Source organism: Rhynchophorus ferrugineus, unplaced genomic scaffold, assembly GCF_030347505.1.
Source record: "Rhynchophorus ferrugineus isolate W39M unplaced genomic scaffold, kcgeb_rfMv2 rfM8, whole genome shotgun sequence".
Lineage (NCBI taxonomy): Eukaryota > Metazoa > Arthropoda > Insecta > Coleoptera > Curculionidae > Rhynchophorus > Rhynchophorus ferrugineus.
Genome location: NW_027472587.1, coordinates 28232302 through 28251330, shown reverse-complemented (window position 1 = coordinate 28251330; position 19029 = coordinate 28232302). Strand labels below are relative to the sequence as shown.

General features: G+C 33.7%; 1 protein-coding gene across 1 annotated transcript in view; it reads left to right on the top strand.

Moving 5' to 3' along the window:
- Window positions 1-19029, top strand: part of LOC143201540 (nose resistant to fluoxetine protein 6) — a 59037-nt gene that overhangs the window by 33562 nt on the left and 6446 nt on the right. The window contains exons 4-9 of the mRNA XM_076412665.1: window positions 37-263; window positions 322-407; window positions 2345-2541; window positions 2599-2756; window positions 5710-5878; window positions 5938-6273. Of these exons, the coding sequence (XP_076268780.1) occupies window positions 37-263; window positions 322-407; window positions 2345-2541; window positions 2599-2756; window positions 5710-5878; window positions 5938-6273 (1173 nt within the window). The remainder of the gene's footprint in view (window positions 1-36; window positions 264-321; window positions 408-2344; window positions 2542-2598; window positions 2757-5709; window positions 5879-5937; window positions 6274-19029) is intronic.

Below are 19029 nucleotides of genomic sequence, written 5' to 3'. Positions count from 1 at the left end.
TAATATTAATAAGTTAATAAAAATGTATTTTTCTAGGACAAAAACGATCCTGCCCAACAGGCAGAAAATGTGGCGTTGCTAGGTTGGTGCATTCCTGCTTCCTGTACTGCCGAGGACCTCCAAGAGTACCTGAACGAATATTTATCAACAGTAGATAGTCAATTGCGAACAGAGAACGTTTCTTATATAGCCAGCATTGGTAGCAATGCTTGTCAAGCACAAAACGACAATAGAACATTGGATCAAATAGATATATCATTTTTGTAAGTATGATTACTAACTGAGAAAATCATAAATTAGTTTATTTTTATTCAATTTTAGACTTGTAACACTAATTATCCTGCTACTACTGATTGCTTCAACTATCTGTGATATTATGTGGACCGATGAAGGAAAACTGGGAGGAGGTATGAAAGACATTATTCTACTAGACGCTTTTAGACATTTAATGAGTTCAATCTCGAATATATACTAACTAAATCATTTTCTATGTTATCTCATATTTCTGGATACTATGTCCAAAGAACTATGTGTATTTGTCTGCAATCCACTTTTGCACTTCTTTGAACAAATTGTAATCCTAAGATGTTGTGTCGAGTCCTATCATACAGCATAAGACTACTTATTGGTTTCATTATTTTCGAACTTTGTACTTTACATTTGCACCAATATCACCAATTTTTAATTGAAACGAAAACTGACTATTGGTATGTGATGGAGCAGCAACACCATAAGTCTCAACAAGTATTCGATAGGCTTAGGTAACAAATTTCTCCACAAAAATATTTTCCAAAATCAAACAATAAAATATCAAAAAAGCGATATTGGAACTTTCTATGATCAGGGCCTATATACACTGATAATTAACTAATACTAAGTGTTATTTTAGATAGAGGAATATCAAAACTATCTAATTTAAGAGCTAGGTTAGGTTGTTCAATACATTTTTACGTCGATACTTCACATTTTCACCAATAAATTTCATCAAAATACATTTTATTTTATTACTTTCCTAGAACGTCAACAATCTGCAACATGTGCAATATGTATTATTATATGATTTCAGTTGTACAGTGTAACTATCCTGGCATGTAGAAGATCACTTCAGTAAGTCTGCTGTACAACTTATAATGTAAATTTTATTCTAGTTGCTACTCTAACTTATTTTAAAGTCTATCCTAACTTATTCTAAAAACTATTTTAGCTTATTTTAAAGATTATTGAATCTCACTCTATATGTCTATTAATCAGTTCGTATGCTAGTTTGCGATTAAGCTTACGCTCTTCACTGACATCGCGTACATTTAACTGTTTGGCGAGTGCATTGGGATGAACTATTAGTCTTTCAGAGTATATCGCACTAACACTCCGAATTCAAACACGTTATGGGTTATATGGGAATGTCGCTTAAATCATTTTGTTGGACACGTAATATACACACATCGACGAGGACTCACAACACTTTACTCTGGAACCTATGGAGCATCAGCCAACACATTTTGTTTAGTTTAAGCCCAAGCTGTTTGCGTTTTGTTATTATATGTTTGTCAAACGTCGATCAAAATGCATTCCCAGATATTTAACGTTGTTTGCTTGCGGAAGTTCATGAGTATTCAATTTTACTGAGGGACGTGTTCTTCTACAAAGGTTAAATGTCACATGGGTAGATTTTGTCTCATTTGCTTTGATACGCCACGTTCTCAACCACAATTCGATTTTGTTAAAATGGGGTCGAAGATTTCATGTGGCTGATATTGGATCCTCGTGTGACGATAAAACCGCTGTATCGTCAGCATATGTTGCAACCATAGTGTTTCTTGATGTCGGTAGGTCAGCTACCGCTAATAGATATAACAATGGGCCAAGAACACGGCCCTGCGGAACACCCGAATATATTGGGTGTAGGTCAGTGTATTCGTGACCCTGTTTGACAATAAATCAAAATACATGCAAGAAAATTACTACTTACTAATTATATTACTAATTACTAATTATATTAATCAAATTACAATTAATTGTAATTGATTTTAACATGAAAGACCCCGTGCTTTTTAAAATTATCGATAAAATACTGACCATTAGTCTCCTACCGCTTTTGCATAAAATATTACATTCTTTATAAAAGTTCTTTTTACTCCAAGAATATTTTAGCAATATTTTAGAAAAAAAAAATGTTAAAAAGTAACCAATAGACAAATTTAACTGTTATGTATTAAATTCATATGTTTTCGAAACATTAAAAAAATAACTTCCGAGGTTAAAGAAAGTTATCATATAAAGAAACATAATTTTTGTGTGCAATTGACTAATAATTTAATTATTTTAAATATATATGATATTTCAGATTCCCCAACACGTCGTCTGCTAGTATCTTTTTCCATCAAGAAAAACTACCCAAAACTCAGCAAAAGCGAAGACTCAAACCCAGCCCTGCGAGTACTTTACGGTATGAGAGTGATCTGTATTTGTATGATCATCACCGATCACAGATTTGGAACATTCCTCAGCAACGCTATCATGAATTTCAATGAAGTTGAAGAGGTAAAGACATTTTCTTGCTTCCAAAACTATTATTGTTAATTTGGTCTTATTTTTTAGCAATATAGATCTACGTTTGGCACATTATTTTTCCACGGAGACTTGTTTGTTGATTCTTTCTTCATTCTCAGTGGTATACTGGTGACTTATTGTTTACTCGTTCAGTTTGAGAAGAGGATTCTAAACCCTGGGTTCATAATTTTGATGAGATATATAAGGTATTGTTTGAAATATGTCTATATTAGCGCCCATTTTTATAAAATAAGTTTATTTTATTTTGCAATAACTTAATAGCTATCGTTGCAATCCTTTTTTTTAATGAATTTCTAATAATTTTCTAGCCTCGTCCTAATATATATTATTTACTGTTTAAGATTGTTAACTTTAGAGTTGTAGTGAGTAGTAGCATATGTTATATATAAAATATGGAAATGACTTTTAACTTCCTCAAATCCTCCTTTATCCATCCATCCATCCATTCGCCTTTATCCACCAGAAGTCAGCCAAAAATTAAATATCAGATAATTTAAAGTTCGATATATATATATCGCTGTAATACAAAGAGTGTTGTTGGAAAATTGATCTTCAATTTCATTCATATACTCCATGCCTACGAAAGCAAAAAAGCATGCTCCGCAATATTCTTAGATGTAGCACAGGCCTTCGATAAGGTTTGTCATGAAGCCCTTGTTCATAAACTACAGAAAATGCTAACAAAACAACACACCGAACTATTAAAATCATACATTACAACACGCATGTTTAGAGTCAAACAAAAAGAAGCTTGCTCTACAATAAAAAAGCTAAAGCAGGTGTACCACAAGGAAGTGTACTGGGACCAATTCTTTATCTACTTTACACTTGTGATATACCACAAATGGAAAATATCACGATGGCTACATTTGCTGATGATACTGCGATTATAGCTGTCGGAAACAATAGTGAAGAAGCCTGACAAAAAGTAGAAAAAGACATTTTTGTAGCACGATTTGTCCTTTGCTTCAAAATAGGCCTCAGTTTAGGCGATCGCCTCTTCATTCGACGAAAATGTCTTCCCAGCGAGCACTCTTTTGAGATCTGGGAACAGGAAATAGTCGCTGGGGCCAGATCTGGAGAATACGGTGGATGAGGAAGCAATTCGAGGCTCAATTCATGGATTTTTGACAGGGTGTGTTGTCTTTGTGAAGCAGCATTTTCTTTTCCTTTCGTTTTTCGGCGATATCGTCCTTCAAACGGTCCAATAACGTTATGTAATAGTCGCTATTGATGATCCTTCGTTTTCCAAGGTAGCCTATGAAAATTATTCCATGCGCATCCCAAAATACAGACGCTATAACCTTGCCAGCTGACTGTTGCGTTTTCTCACGTTTTCCCTCCGAATCATCAACTCGTCGTTGTTTCTGACCAAAAGTGAGATCGTACCGCACCCACTTTGTACAGAGCTTTCTTATAGCCAAATATTCGTGCATGATATGATGTGCACGTTCAGTTGATATCTTTAGAATGTCTGCTGTTTCATTTAATTTCAATTTACGGTCATTCAAAATCATTTTGTGGATAATTTTAATATTTTCATCGGTAACAACCTCTTTTGGGCCACTGCGTTTACCGTCTCCGGTGCCCATTTCACCACGTCTAAACTTAGCATACCAATCCTTGATCATTAATTTTCCTGGTGCAGTGTTCGGAAACTCGGCATCAAGCAAAGTTTTTGCTTCAACTGTATTGTTCCCTTCAAAAAGCAATATTTTAACAACACGCGAAATTCCTGTTTTTTTTTGACTCTTGAATTGAGCTGTTATGTTGTTATGTTATGTTAACATTATTGATGATATTCTGACAAACTGATACTGAACCTTTTTGACTGTAAATTTTGGTGCATTATCCTCTTGGAATATAGCAGTGTTTAACAACGATATGCTAATCATAGTACGAACTTCATCATGTAGGATGTTGTTATATTCATTCCCAGTAATCCGGCCAGTAATTTGAATATGTGGTGCAACTGAATATCACGATATTGCCAGCCAAATCATAACAGAATTTCCTTCATGCTTGACTGTTGGAATGCAAGCAGTCCAGATCGAAAGCTTCTCCTAAGGTTTTCTATACATAAACCCGCCTATTTATAGCAAACAATATAAACGATTATTCATCCGACTATACCACAATTTTTATGATCGTTTCACAATTTCTATCGTATCTTAGCTCTGGCTTCCGTTATAAAGATGAGTGCCACATCAATTGAATGACAGGAAAATGACAAATCGTAAAATCGTCTGTGAAAAGTCGGTTTCTTCAAAGGTATGATCGGAAGTAATTTCTAGATCGAATAATGACGGACGATGCAAAGTGGATTTATTTTGAGAACCCTAATCGCAAAAAATATTTTTTATCACCTGGCAAAACCGGCCATGTTTGGTGGGACCGTAGTAGCGTGGTGTATTACGAACTATTAAAACCTGGTAACACTGTCAATAGAGATGGTTACCGACAACAAATAATCAATTTGAATTGTGCATTGATCGAAAAACATCCAGTTTGGGCCCGAAGACACAGTAAAGTGATTTAACATCATGTAACGGACCATCTCATAAAGCAAAACCGGTCAAGCGTTGAAAGCACTTGGATAGAACATATTATCGTACTCTCCGGACCTTGCCCCGTTCGACTATCAAATGTTCGCATCAATGGGACGTTTGCAGAGCAACACAGAAAATGTCTCGATGAATCGTTTTTCTCAAAGCACAAACAATTTTTTTTGTGACGGTACCCATAAATTGCGTGAAGGATGGACAAAATGTATAAAATCAAATAGCCAATGGTTAGCCATTATATAGTTTGGAATAAATAATTATTTGAATGTCAAAATGCAGGGTTTTCTGCCACCATATATGAGTTTACAGAATACCAATATGACAATACGGTTTGTTTACATAAGTTTATAAATTAAACTCTTCAAGATAGTTTACAATGGATATCTGATACTAATATGTATGTCCGCATCAAACGCGTTATAATTACAAGAAGCAATATCATTAAAGCTGCTATAATTCTGTATCTAACTATTTAAATGCCATTTGAATATTGATCTTAAATAGATTATTATATTATATTATTATTATATTATTATTATACTATATATTATACAATTACTTCATTATGTTACAGATTAACTCCTATGTATGCCTATGTCATATATTTCTGTGCAACTATTTTCTATTTCGTTGGTCACGGACCAATGTGGAAGACCATCATTGCCCCAGAAGTCCAAGACTGCAGAGACAACTGGTGGACCAGTGTTCTCTACATCAGCAATTACGTAAATGCTGAACACATGGTAAGCATTCAGATTATTTCACTATAAAAATATATGTTAAAATACTGAAATTCCTTTAGTGCATGGTTCACAGCTGGTATCTACCCTGCGACTTCCACTATTTCATCGTGGCCATCTTCTTGTGCATCCTAATCAACAAAAGGAAGAAAGCTGGGCTCATAGCGCTTGCAGTGTTATTCGTAGTATCGATCCTGATACCGTTCATCATAGTATTCGTCAATAACAGACCTGCGGTGCTCTTCTTCTATCTAGACTTCATTAGGAGTCCAAAAAGTCATCCGGATTTCCTGCTAACTTACGTGAAATCACATGCGAGAAGCACACCGTACTTTGTTGGCATAGTAGCAGGATATTTATTCTATAGATCGAGAAATCAAAAAGTTCGTCTAAATTGGGTAAGCACAAACGCTTTTACTTATATATCGAAATTTTTTTTTATTTAATATACATTATAAATACCCTAATACGATATGAAAGTAATTAAGTTGGTAGCAATGATAAAGGACTGCAGGATTTCACTTCACTTGGTGATATTCGTGGATATAAGATCATTACGAAGGTCACTATTTATATTTCGGGAATAGGAAAAAAACTAAATAGTTGAACTATTCGCAGCTATTTGTATTATTTTTAAAAGTATTTGTCACGATTATCGATACAATTTTGCATACCCTTAAACCAATTTTCAAAGCATTTATTCCATTTCGAATGAGGTATCTTCAAAACATCATTTTTGAACGCTTCAATAGCTTCTTCGGGCGATGAAAATCGTTGACGACGCAGTTTTTTCTTCACTGTTGGGAACAAAAAAAATTCATTGGGTGCCAAATCAGGGCTGTACGGCAGAACCATCAATTCGATGTTTTGAGTGCTTAAATAGTATCTTGTTTGAGCCGATGTGTGAGAGCTCGCTTTGTCATGATGAAGAACAATTCGATGAAGTCTCTTGTTTGTTTTCCTTATTTCACCGAAGACTTCTGATAAACAAATGGTTGTATGCCAATCATAATTTACTGTTCTACGATCCTCTAGAGGTACTGTTGCAATATGACGAGTTTTCCAGAAGAAACACGCTACTATTTACTTGCTTCGTGCGCGAACAACTTTTATTGGATTTGGTTCATCTTTGAACACCCATACAGTCGACTGCTGCTTACTTTCGGGCTCATACAAATATATCCATGATTCGTCACCTGTCACGATTTTATAAACGTCTTTCGAAGAACCGAGATTGAATTTCTTAAGCATTTCTTTGCACCAATCGACACGAGACTTTTTTTGAGCGATTGTCAAATTGTGTGGGATCCAACGCGAACATAACTTTGGCACAGCCAAGTGTTCATGTAAAATTGTATACATGCTACAGGAATTAATGCTTAGGGATGCCTCAATCCCACAATAGGTGACATGAGGATCTTGCGTAATCATTTCGCACACAGCATCGATGTTTTCTGGCACTACAAGCGATTTTGGGAGACCTTCACGAAACTCGTCAGACAGCGAACTACGACCACGATTGAATTCACTAAACTAGCGATACACGGTGGTTTTTGATGGAGCTTCATCTCCAAAAGGCAAATTAAATTGATCCATGTCGAAAATCGTAAAAAATCATCGCACGAAAATGTTCACGATTCAGTTCCATTTTTTTACCGAGACAAAACTTTCAACTAAATATAAAATAAACAAATAGCGTCCGTGCAACAAAATGTCCTGAATACATATATCATTAAAAATGTCAAACTTTACCGTGGAACCGTCAGATGGACTCACATGACAATAGTTTTGCCAATTCCCGAAATACAAATAGTGACCCTCGTATTATGCCATCGCCCAAAGGACTGAAATACGTTCTAGTCGAAATGTTACATTAAATTAGTTATCAAGTTTTATAATTCCCCTTCTTGGTACATCTTGAATCACTTGACCAATTATAAAATCATATTCCCGTGATTTTTGACTGTATGTTAATTTATTAACTTTGATGACTTTCTTAATCATGACTAATTCACTTTCGTTTGGTTCAAAAGTTTGCTCTAAATAGTCAGCCAATCTTTCTGCATTCTGTTGATTATGTTGTTTTCAATTTTCACCTAGATGTCCTATATATAAGTGGACTGTACAAATTTTCTAAAGCAGATAGTCAGTTTTTCTATTGATTTTAACTTCCAATATATCTCCTTTCAATCTCCGTGTTATATTGTTCTCTTTTTTGCCTTTTTTTGTTTTTCCGCTACCACTTCCTTAATTTCTTTAGGATAATTAAATCCTTTGATTGTTCTCTTAATTTCTGTGCTATTATTCTACTAAGAAATAGCAAGAACATATAAAAAATAATATATAATATAAATGAACATACATATTTCCCTAAACAATAAGAAAATCCAAAAAAGTCCTTATCCTTAAGTTACGCGACACTTATATTCTACAAAGTCTCCACACAACACCTCAACAGGTGAAATAATGAAAAAAATTAAATAAACATGACATAACGCTTCGATCAACGTAGAAGACAGAGACGCAGGTACCGCAAACAAGTGAAAGTTTGGTGTTTCATAACCCACTATGATGATTTTGGTCGATTGTAACGAATTCAAAGAAATATCTGTTCTTCTTAGGATTAATGATGGTTTTATTTTTCCGTGTCATTGTTATTATGATTTTTTGCGACATGACAAATCCATCCTAGGGAGGATTGTAATGATTAATGTCAACTTGCTAATAGATACATTAATTGCTTGCATATATTTTGCGATAGTGATATCTATTGGCGAAAATATGAAGCCTAAAGGTAAAAAATTAAATGTAAAATTATAATGTAAAATAACAGTTTATCTGTATAGTATTATTGAGTTATACTGTGCATACAGGCGCTAATCATTATATGTTCAAAACTGCATTTTTAACATTCACTACTTTCGTTGTTTGATTTGAAAAAATCTGCTACTGAAGCCCATCAAACACTTTTAGAAACTCATGGTAATATTGCTCTGGTTTTGCATCTTATCAATTACCAAGGATGGCTTGGAAGACCAAAAACAGTTCGAGGACAATCAATTTCAAAACTTATTGACTGAAAACCAAGCTCAAAGTTCTAATGAACGTGCAGAATGTTTAACAGTTAATAAAACAACTGCTTCTAGAAGTTAATTTGCGATGGGAAATATTCAAAAAAAGGGAAAATGCAGTTTCATATATGTCAGACAAAAAGAAAAATTATCTGGATCTATGACGGTAATTCCAAGTGTAGAAAGTTATGTCAGTCCCCATTATCACCGAGGTGTATAGCAAGTAATAGAGGCAAAGTTATCCCCTTTACTGACAATGCTCGACCGCGCATTGTGGAGAATGCACTGTTTCAGCTCAAAAGAGAAGTTCTACAGCCTCAGCATACTGACCAAATATTATTCTGTTTACCATTTATTCAGATCACACACAGTGTCGATATGCGAAAAATGATTGCATAGCTGACAAACAAACACCGTTCTTTTGACAAGATGTCACCATGTTGGCAGAAATTTGAGATAATTTTTAGAAAATGAACGAAAACATTTAGATTAATATGTACTAGTGATAAACCTGTGGTCGAAATTCGACCAGAATGTATTAAATTAATAATGTTTCTCTCATAATAGAGTAATTTAAAAATGATATGTTACTTGTTTTCACAGTATTTTTAATAAAAAAATCAGAAATGTATTTGATACATAACATTAATTAAAATCATACAAGTCTGTATATTAAAACATATTAAAATACATGCAAACTAGAGTTGGGAACTATCGACTGAAGAACCAAAAATAGTAACTAAAAGTACACGACTGAAACAGTCGATAGTAAATACTAACAAAATCAGTCCGACAGAAAACAGCGGCTGAAAACAGTCGACTGAAAACAGTCGACTGAAACAGCCAATGCTATAAAGTAGTAAAATCAGTCGATAGTCGATTTCAGTCGATAGTTCCCAACACTAATGCAAACTATATATCTTCACTAACCTTTTTTAAATGGCATAAATAACTTCAGAGCATCACATATCATGACATTACCATGTATATTAAACAATAATGAACACAATTAGGTAATTTATTTTTTACACGAATATATTTACAATTATTGAATTAACTATTGATTTTCCAAAACTCAGCTCTATAAAGCAAATAATCAAAATAATTGGTACAAGGTTCAAAGAATAAAATATTACATCTTAACATTTATCATTGCCTTAAAATGTATACAAATGTACTGTTAATAATTCATAATTTGTTTTAATTATCATATGTGTTTCATCTATGTAAATTATGTAGTTAGTTTTATTTTAAATTCTGCATACTTACTTCATTTATATATTCATATATTCCTTATCTTTCATCCATATTTCTCACTTGAAATATATATTAAAAAGACAATAAATACACCAACATCAAACAGCTGATTGCATTATTCTTTGCTTATTTATTTCACTCTTCGATCTCACCCTTGCAGATAGCTAATCTTTAATTTGTCTTTTCTAGCTTTCATTTATCTCTTGCTTTCAACTTTGTATCATTTCACATGTATCTCAATTAAAATTCTATGAAACAATTTTATAACTGTTAATATTCTATGCAATATTCATTTTAACTCTTGATGCGCAAATTAACGTATTTATTATCTGCAATATTCCGTTAATTCTTGGTTAGGAAATACATTTACTAATGCAACCTGAAATCAATCAGAAGTGAATAGCACCAAAATTTACAGTAGTCAATGAAAATTATTCCATACGCATTCCAAAATACAGAGGCCATAACCTCGCCAGCCGACTGTTGCGTTTTCCCACCCTTTGGAGCGGGCTCATCGTGTGCAGTCTACTCGGATGACCGTCGATTGGACTTCGGAGTGAAATGATGGAGCCATGTTTCATCCATTGTCACATATTGACGCAAAAACTCGGGTTTATTACGCGTGATCATCTTCAAACACTGCTCCGAATCATCAACTTTGCACAGAGCTTCCTCATACCCAAATATTCGTGAATGATATGATGTACACGTTCAGTTGATACCTTTAGAGTGTCTGCTATTTCATTTAATTTCAATGTATGGCCATTCAAAGTCATTTTGTGAATTTTTTAAATGTTTTCGTCGGTAACAACCTCTTTTGGACGTCCACTTCGTTCACCGTCTTCGGTGTTCATTTCATCACGTCTAAACCTAGCATACCAATCCTTGGTGGTTGATTTTCCTGGGGCAGTGTCGACATCAAGCCAAGTTCTTGCTTCATCTGTATTTTTCCGTTCAAAAATCAATATTTTATCAACACGCGGAATTCCTTTTATCCATTTTTTTCACAATAACAAAAGTTGCTTCACTTAAAATGCTATAATTGACAAACTAATGATCCGACAGCTGTCAAATTTATACACGCATCTTTTGAGAGTTAAGATTAACTAAAAACATATGGATTTAATTCTAGTAGCGCCATCTATGTGTCGGGCCGGGGTCTTGACAATTGACCTGTTATATCAGATATTTCTTTAACTATATATACCATCGGATAAAGCGGGCAAGTTAATTTATTTTTTCTGCAAAAAAAGGAAAATATAACTTTACGTAACCATACTATTCTTAATCGTTTTTTATCCAAACTTGACATAAGTCTTTGTTAATTCAAACAATATGGGAACAACTGAAAGTAACACAAAACATTGCTTAAAATTACATAACTTTGTTGAATTATGCTTTAATAAGTCACATTCCGTTTTAATATCATTTCAAATCTAAAAACCAAACATTCACTTAATTTTAACGAACACTATCTTTTATTTTAGTCTATAAACTTTAAAAAACCTTCATCCCAAGCGAGATTCGATCCTAGTACGTTATTGTCAGCGAACTAAACTCTTAGCCGCACGGCTATCCGCTGGGCCTCTTTATATATTTTGTGTCTGACGGCTATTTCAGGTTGCTTGATTTGATTTAAATATATTTATTTGTAACGCATACTAAATAAAAATGTTAAGCCTAAAAATTCTTGATCGATATAAGCTTTAACCATGCAAAATTTTCTTTAAAAAGAAGGGCAAAATTTTCGCTAAACCGATTAATATATAGATAGTATAAAAATTTAGTCAATAAATACCTTTTTAAGTACTAAGTATTTAATAGATTTCTACAATAGATTCAGTTTTATATAAAATAATATTCCACTGGATACATCCCTTTTACAAATTATAAATAAACGTTAATAGTTCATTATACAGAATTAAAGCAAAATTTAAAAATCTCTTTTGCAATTAAAAATACTGTCGTCAATATTAATTATTATCATACTGAACAATATCAGTTATTGTGGTTGTATGTGCATCAATCAACGTCTAGCACACTGGGTCATAAATAAATCATCAGTAAACAAGCGCCGTAATTAATATATATAGTAGCAGAAGAATATGTTTATAACCGATTACAAATTCCTCCACTTTGACGCCGATAAAGATGTTGCTGAGTGTTTGGTGGGACTGAGAAGGATTTGTTCGTAACAACTACGTAAACCTGCCAAACCTAACCGACTAATGCTATTGAAGCAAGCTGTATAAAAAATCCATTATTTATTAACAGGAAATGGTGCTTTAAAAGTGCCTTGTAAACAACATTTTGCTTCAGTCCATCAGTATCTTATGGTACTATGGTTTTACCAGAAAAGTGACAAAAGGTCATCGACCAAAAGAATACTGTAAAATCCGTTGTAAAAAACAGTGAAATCACGTAATTTTATCTTTGACTTACAACAAACTTCTGATCTAAATAAGATAATTAAACAAAAATACTGTTATCAAATATAATTTACTTTAACATTATTATACATCTAATGTATATATTATCGAGGAACTTAAAACTACAACTAATTGTACAGTTATAATAGTTTGTAGGTTAGGATTGTGTTTTATTATATTTACATTGAACCCTTTTCCATAATATCTATGAGTTAGAGTTCTAGGCGGATTTTTTTATGTAGTGAAGGCATAATCCACCTAATTAACAATATATGATGCATATTTGCCTTTTACGCTTAGTTCTTGTTTCCTTCGGTACAGTGTTTCCTTGTAAAGTTGGTATCACCGTATTTCGCCTTAGTTTGTTCTATTACTACCAATATATATCTTTGTTGATAAAACTAGATTTAATCACTGCATTTTGCCTAATGCATTTGGCATATCTACAAAAGAGTTAGTATTCTTTCTTACATATTTTAACCAAATGCTAATGTATATTTTAACCAAATGCTCATCTGAACAACTACACACATATCTGAGAATATAAATATTTCGCACTCTACAATATGATTGATATGATTTCCTACAGTTATCGCATCTTAATCATATACTCTCCTTTAGTTGTTTCCACTCTGATCTGCCTTGGAAATTGTCAGCACTGAATCATAATCCCATATTAAGAACATTTGATTCAAGTGAATAACTAAGCTGTTGATTCCAGCATTTGTCAATTTCTTCTTCAATATGTTTGATCGAGTTCATCCAAACCGAAGGTGTTATTAACCATTACAGTTTCCAAAATGAGGAACAATATATCTGCAATGACTTATTAATAAACCTTATGACTAATAAGACCTAATCAGTTCTATTCCAATGTTTATCTTTTCCCATCAACTTTTGTTGTCTTAACGCTATTTTTATTATCATCTTGCTATGATTATTGGGTATATTAGTCCCATTCTGATATATACATGTCGCATCTAAATACACAAATTTAAATAATAAATCTTCCTTAATTTTATTATAAGCTTTTAAAAATCGTATTATTTTAAAAGAAATGTCTGGAAGTTTCATTAGATCTCTTTGGGGGTTATCTTTACACAAATTAAATTCTATATTACCCAACAGTGTATGAAAGGATCTTCTACATCCATCAAAGAGCTGCATATAAACTAATATAGCATGGATATTTTTCAGACTAACGGTTTGCTCTGAAATAGTTGTATTAAATTATTTTTGTATTGAAAAAACTACTCACTGTTTTTATGGTTTTCATATATTTGATCTCTAATATCAAGCAACAAGCTGATGTTGATTCGTCACCCGCTTCGTATGAGGACGGTTTCTTTTCAGTGAATCTAATATTATATTTTTAATTTGCAACACGGTAAAAATATTTTCAATAAAAACCGCAGCAAAAAAATATTTAATTGGAAAATGCTTACCTCTCTAACGAATTTTAGTGGCTTCGAAGTAACTGACTAGAAATTCAGTCTTTTCTGTCTGGTTTCGGCATCTTCAATCAAAGTAATAATAAACAGGGACTTGTAATTTATCAAAACAAGCAAAGCGTTAAAACAAGGCTTGCCAGTTTATAGCCTGTAGTTATTACAACAAATATTTTGAAGAATTTTGCAGACGTTTGTCAATCGGACGATTTTTGCTGTCTGATCCTAAAACGGATTTAAAAATTTCGGCAGGCAACAACATTAACCATATTGATGACGTTAGTTCACTGTTACTTTAAATAGACTATATATAACTGATTAAACTTTAAAATGCATTCATAATAAATTTGCTTTGCAAACTTTAAAAAAACAACTGAAATTAACTTTTTCTCGACACGAAATAAATTTAGTTAGTAGGCTCTTAAAAGATAGTGACGCAGTAGCTTTTAATGGATCACTAATTCCCTCAACTACCATATATTAATCTATCAATAGACTACAATAACATTTTGAGTAAACTCTATTATTTAGTTTATATTTGACAGCAGACAACCTTTCAAATGTTAATATAAATGAAAAAATCTATTTTTATATAAGTATTATATTGAGTACAATTTTTGCCCAAAAAAATCATTGATTCCAAAGAAAAGCTTGATAAATAATATTGAGATTATGCGCCATCAATTTCAATGGTTAAGAATTGGTTTACTGAGTTCCGTTGCGTTCTTACCAACACAAGTGACGCCGAACGTTCAGTTCATCAAAAATAGGTCGTTACACCAGCAAGTGTCGATAAAATCCATGTAATGATATTGTATGATTGGAGAATGAAAGTACGTGATGTGGCTAAGGCGTAGGAGTCTAAAAACAATAGCGGGTTTACACGTTTGTAATCAACATGGTCCACGAACTGCCAACAGGTCCAACATATTCTTCAGAGTTCACGACCAACAACTATTTCCTCTATCCAAACTTGAAGAAATAGCTAGATGGTAAAAGATTTGAATGAACAGATTATTACTGAAACAAAGGCCTATTTTCAACGCCTTGAGAAAACCTATTATTTTCAAGGAATTAAAATTTGGGAATTTTTAATAGATTAAGTTAAGAAATAAAACGTCATTTGTCAAAAGAAATACATTTTATTCAAAAAGTCAGGACTTATCAAACGATCCTCGAAGCTCAACGTGATCTGCCTTCAGTCAACAGTTTTCCTTGTCAAATTTTGCTATGTAATGGTTAAATTTTTTGTGATATGCCTCATCTACCAAAAATCGGCTTATCATAAACCACCAAGTGCAAACCACTTTTACCGCGATTAATCATGACATTAGGTTTTGTTAAGATATTATAAGAGTTTTTATCGCCAATTCATTAGTCATCGAAGTTGTGTTTTTTTAATTAAAAACCGATCTAATATACGTTAAATCGTCTACTAGTAGTAACATTTTTATTAAATTGGTTTTATTCTTTTTTCTTTAAATATACGCATTTATTTGATTACTTACTCGTTTGTTCGGCATTTTATTCTCTCCTTGACCTAGAACGAAACATTAGGGAGGAGCTACTTTCCATTAAAAGTAATGAGTCTTGTTTTCAATCAGCTATCAGACGTTGTTCTTTTCGTTAAGTTTATAATTATCTTTCCATATATCTACAGCTTGGTCTTCTTCCACCTGTGTTGTCGAATTCTTCGACAATTGATGATTTTCATTTTGTTCTAGAAATCAAAATGGAAATGGAAATGAATATTGTCGAAACGAGGATCCAAGAGTCATCGAAGATGTTTTTTATTAAAAAACGAGCTAATAGACGTTAAATCGTCTACTAGTAGTAACAATTTTTTCAAAATTAACTTTGTTTTTTTCCTTAAATACGCATGTTATTGATTTCTTATTCACTTGTTAGGGGGTTTTATTTAGGGCCGTTCGTCATTTGATCCCCTCCTTGACCTAGAACAAAATATTAGGGAAAGCCTTTCTAAAAAAAAGGCACGCAATTGCAGTCTTCCTAGACATTCCTAGGATTCTAAAGCATTCGATCTAACATGCAGATTTAATATTAGCTTTTAGAAAAAGAACTTAATAAGGCAAGTTTAATGTGAATAAAACGTCCCGTAGATTCACAACTGGTACAGAAGACATGTTTAGTTGTACTGGCTTACAATAGGTACTACTTGGCCACATTTTTCTCACATAATGATGATCGGTTTTCCCACAGACACAAAAAAGAAAATTCGTGAGTCCAGTAATAAATATGTAAATCACTCAACTTACGTAAGTCACCTAATATGAAATAAGTACAATTCATTTATGTCTCAACCTTTAGATCACCACAAATTTTTCATTGATGCGCATTGTATATTTGACCTTACTCCTTACAAACATTCCTTAGTTTGTACTGCGTGAATCGAACTGGATGTTTTTTTTTATTTCCAATGAGTAAGTGAGCTTTCAAACTGCTCTTAGAACCATATGTGAACAAACACCATTCATTTCGATCATACAGTATCAAATAAACCTTTGATATTATTACAGAAACACGTCATTTTCTCTTTTGAAGTGCGGTAAATCGTGTAATTTCCATTCCTGTAACCGTGATACAAACAACTTTACTATTTATTTCAATTGATAATGGATTATTGTCAGTACGTGGAACTGGCTTCATCACTGCTGATATATCAAGACGTTTATATTGTGCTATTATATGTTTATATACAGGTTTGTTCGGCACATTTTACAAAACAATGTCGGTACCCTTGGATTCAGTTTACTACAGCAAAGCCAAATTACTGCAAATATGGATGTATGAGTGCATTTGTCATGATTTTTCACATTTATCGAGGATATAACATCAACGAACATAATAAAAACACCTTGCAAGGTTGTCTCTATATTTTCACACATTTCAAAGTACATTTATAGCACAAAAACAAGTTCCAAAGAATGTTTCATGGAACATCGTCAGCAGATAGCTGTTATAGTATACTGCCACCATGTGCTAACTGAAAGATTAACATGTTAACTGAAAAGTCCCCGGCCTACCATAGTAAAACACATTTTTTGGCAAAGTTAGTTTTCTTAATGCAACATAGTTTGCTTCAGAGTGATACACTGATTATAGCGACCCTCCAACTTTTCGATACCAATTTGTCTTTTGCTTCAAAATAGGTCTCAGTTTCGATGATCACGTCTTCATTCGACGAAAATTTCTTTCCAGCGAGCATTTTTTGAGATCTGAGAACAGGAAATAGTCGCTGGGGGGCAGATCTGGAGAATACGGTGGATAAGGAGGCAATTCGAAGCCCAATTCATGAATTTTTGACATGGTGCATTGTCTTGGTGAAGCAGCACTTTCTTTTTCTTCAAATGCGGCCGTTTTTCGACGATTTCATCCTTCAAACGGTCCAATAACGTATATGTAATATATGTATGTAATAGTCGCTGATGATCCTTCCTTTTTCAAGGTAGTGAATTAAAATTATTCCATGCGCATTCCAAAATACAGACGCCATAACCTTGCCAACCGACTGTTCGACTCAGCATTTTCCCACGCTTTGGAGGCGGGTTCATCGTGTGCAGTCCACTCGGATGACTGTCGATTGGACTTCGGAGTGAAATAATGAAGCTGATGTTTCATACCTTGTCACATATCGATGCAAAAACTCGGGTTTATTACGCTTGATCATCCTCAAACACTGCTCCGAATCATCAACTCGTCGTTGTTTTTGGTTAAAAGTGAGCTCACGTGGCACCTACTTTGTACAGAGCTTTCTCATACCCAAATATTCGTAAATTATGTGATGTACACGTTCAGTTAATATATTTAGAATGTCTGCTTTTTAATTCACTTTCAATTTACGGTCATTCAAAATCATTTTGTGGATTTTTTAAATGTTTTCGTCGGTAACAACCTCTTTTGGACGTCCACTGCGTTCACCGTCTTCGGTGCTCGCTTCATCACGTGTAAACTTAGCATAGCAATCCTTGATGGTTGATTTTCCTGTGGCAGTGTCCGGAAACTGGGCATCAAGCCAAGTTTTTACTTCAACTGTATTTTTTCCCTTCAAAAAGCAATATTTCATCAACGCGCGAAATTCCTTTTATACATTTTTTTTTCACAATAACAAAAGTTGTTTCACTCATAATGCTATAATTCATAAACTAATGATCCGACAGCTGTCAAATTTATACATGCATCTTTTGAGGGTTAAGGCTAACTAAAAAACTTATGAACTCTAGTGGCGCCATCTATGTGTTAGGCCAGGGAGTTTTCAATTGACCTGTTACATCACTGATCTTTTATACCATTTTGCAAACTCGAGACAAGCTAAAAGCCCTCTAATTGTTGTTCTTCATTTCTACATACTAGAGATTAGCTCTTGTATCAACATGAATCAAATTTTTAACAAATATGTGTTATTATTGATAAAAATGTCCAATTACGCCAAAGTTAAAAACATAAAATGTGTTTTTTAAGTATTTTATCGCGAAATTCACACAATACCTGAACATGCGATTTGTTGACTAACTATCCATCGTTTATATTTGAGATGTATATCAAAACGATCCGTCAAACATAATAAAACCGCTGATTTGATACTGTGTACGTTTCCTATCGCGCGTCACAAATTTATCTAATCATCCGCATTAAGGTCGTATACTGTGCCGGTCGTACCGATACGTACGACCGTTCCTCCTCGTTAGCCGGCCAGTCAGTCAGTCGTCGCTTGCGCAACCGGTCGCCATGACGAAAACAGTGGCAATTTTCGGTTCCACCGGTACCACCGGTCAATGTGTCACCGAAACGGCCTTACGTAAAGGCTACAAGGTGCAGGTTCTGGTCCGGGAACCCGGCCGACTGCCCGACAACCTCCGTACCCAGATCGGGCTGGTACAAGGCGATATTTTAAGTTACGCGGACGTTTTGGCTACCGTGAAAGACGTAGA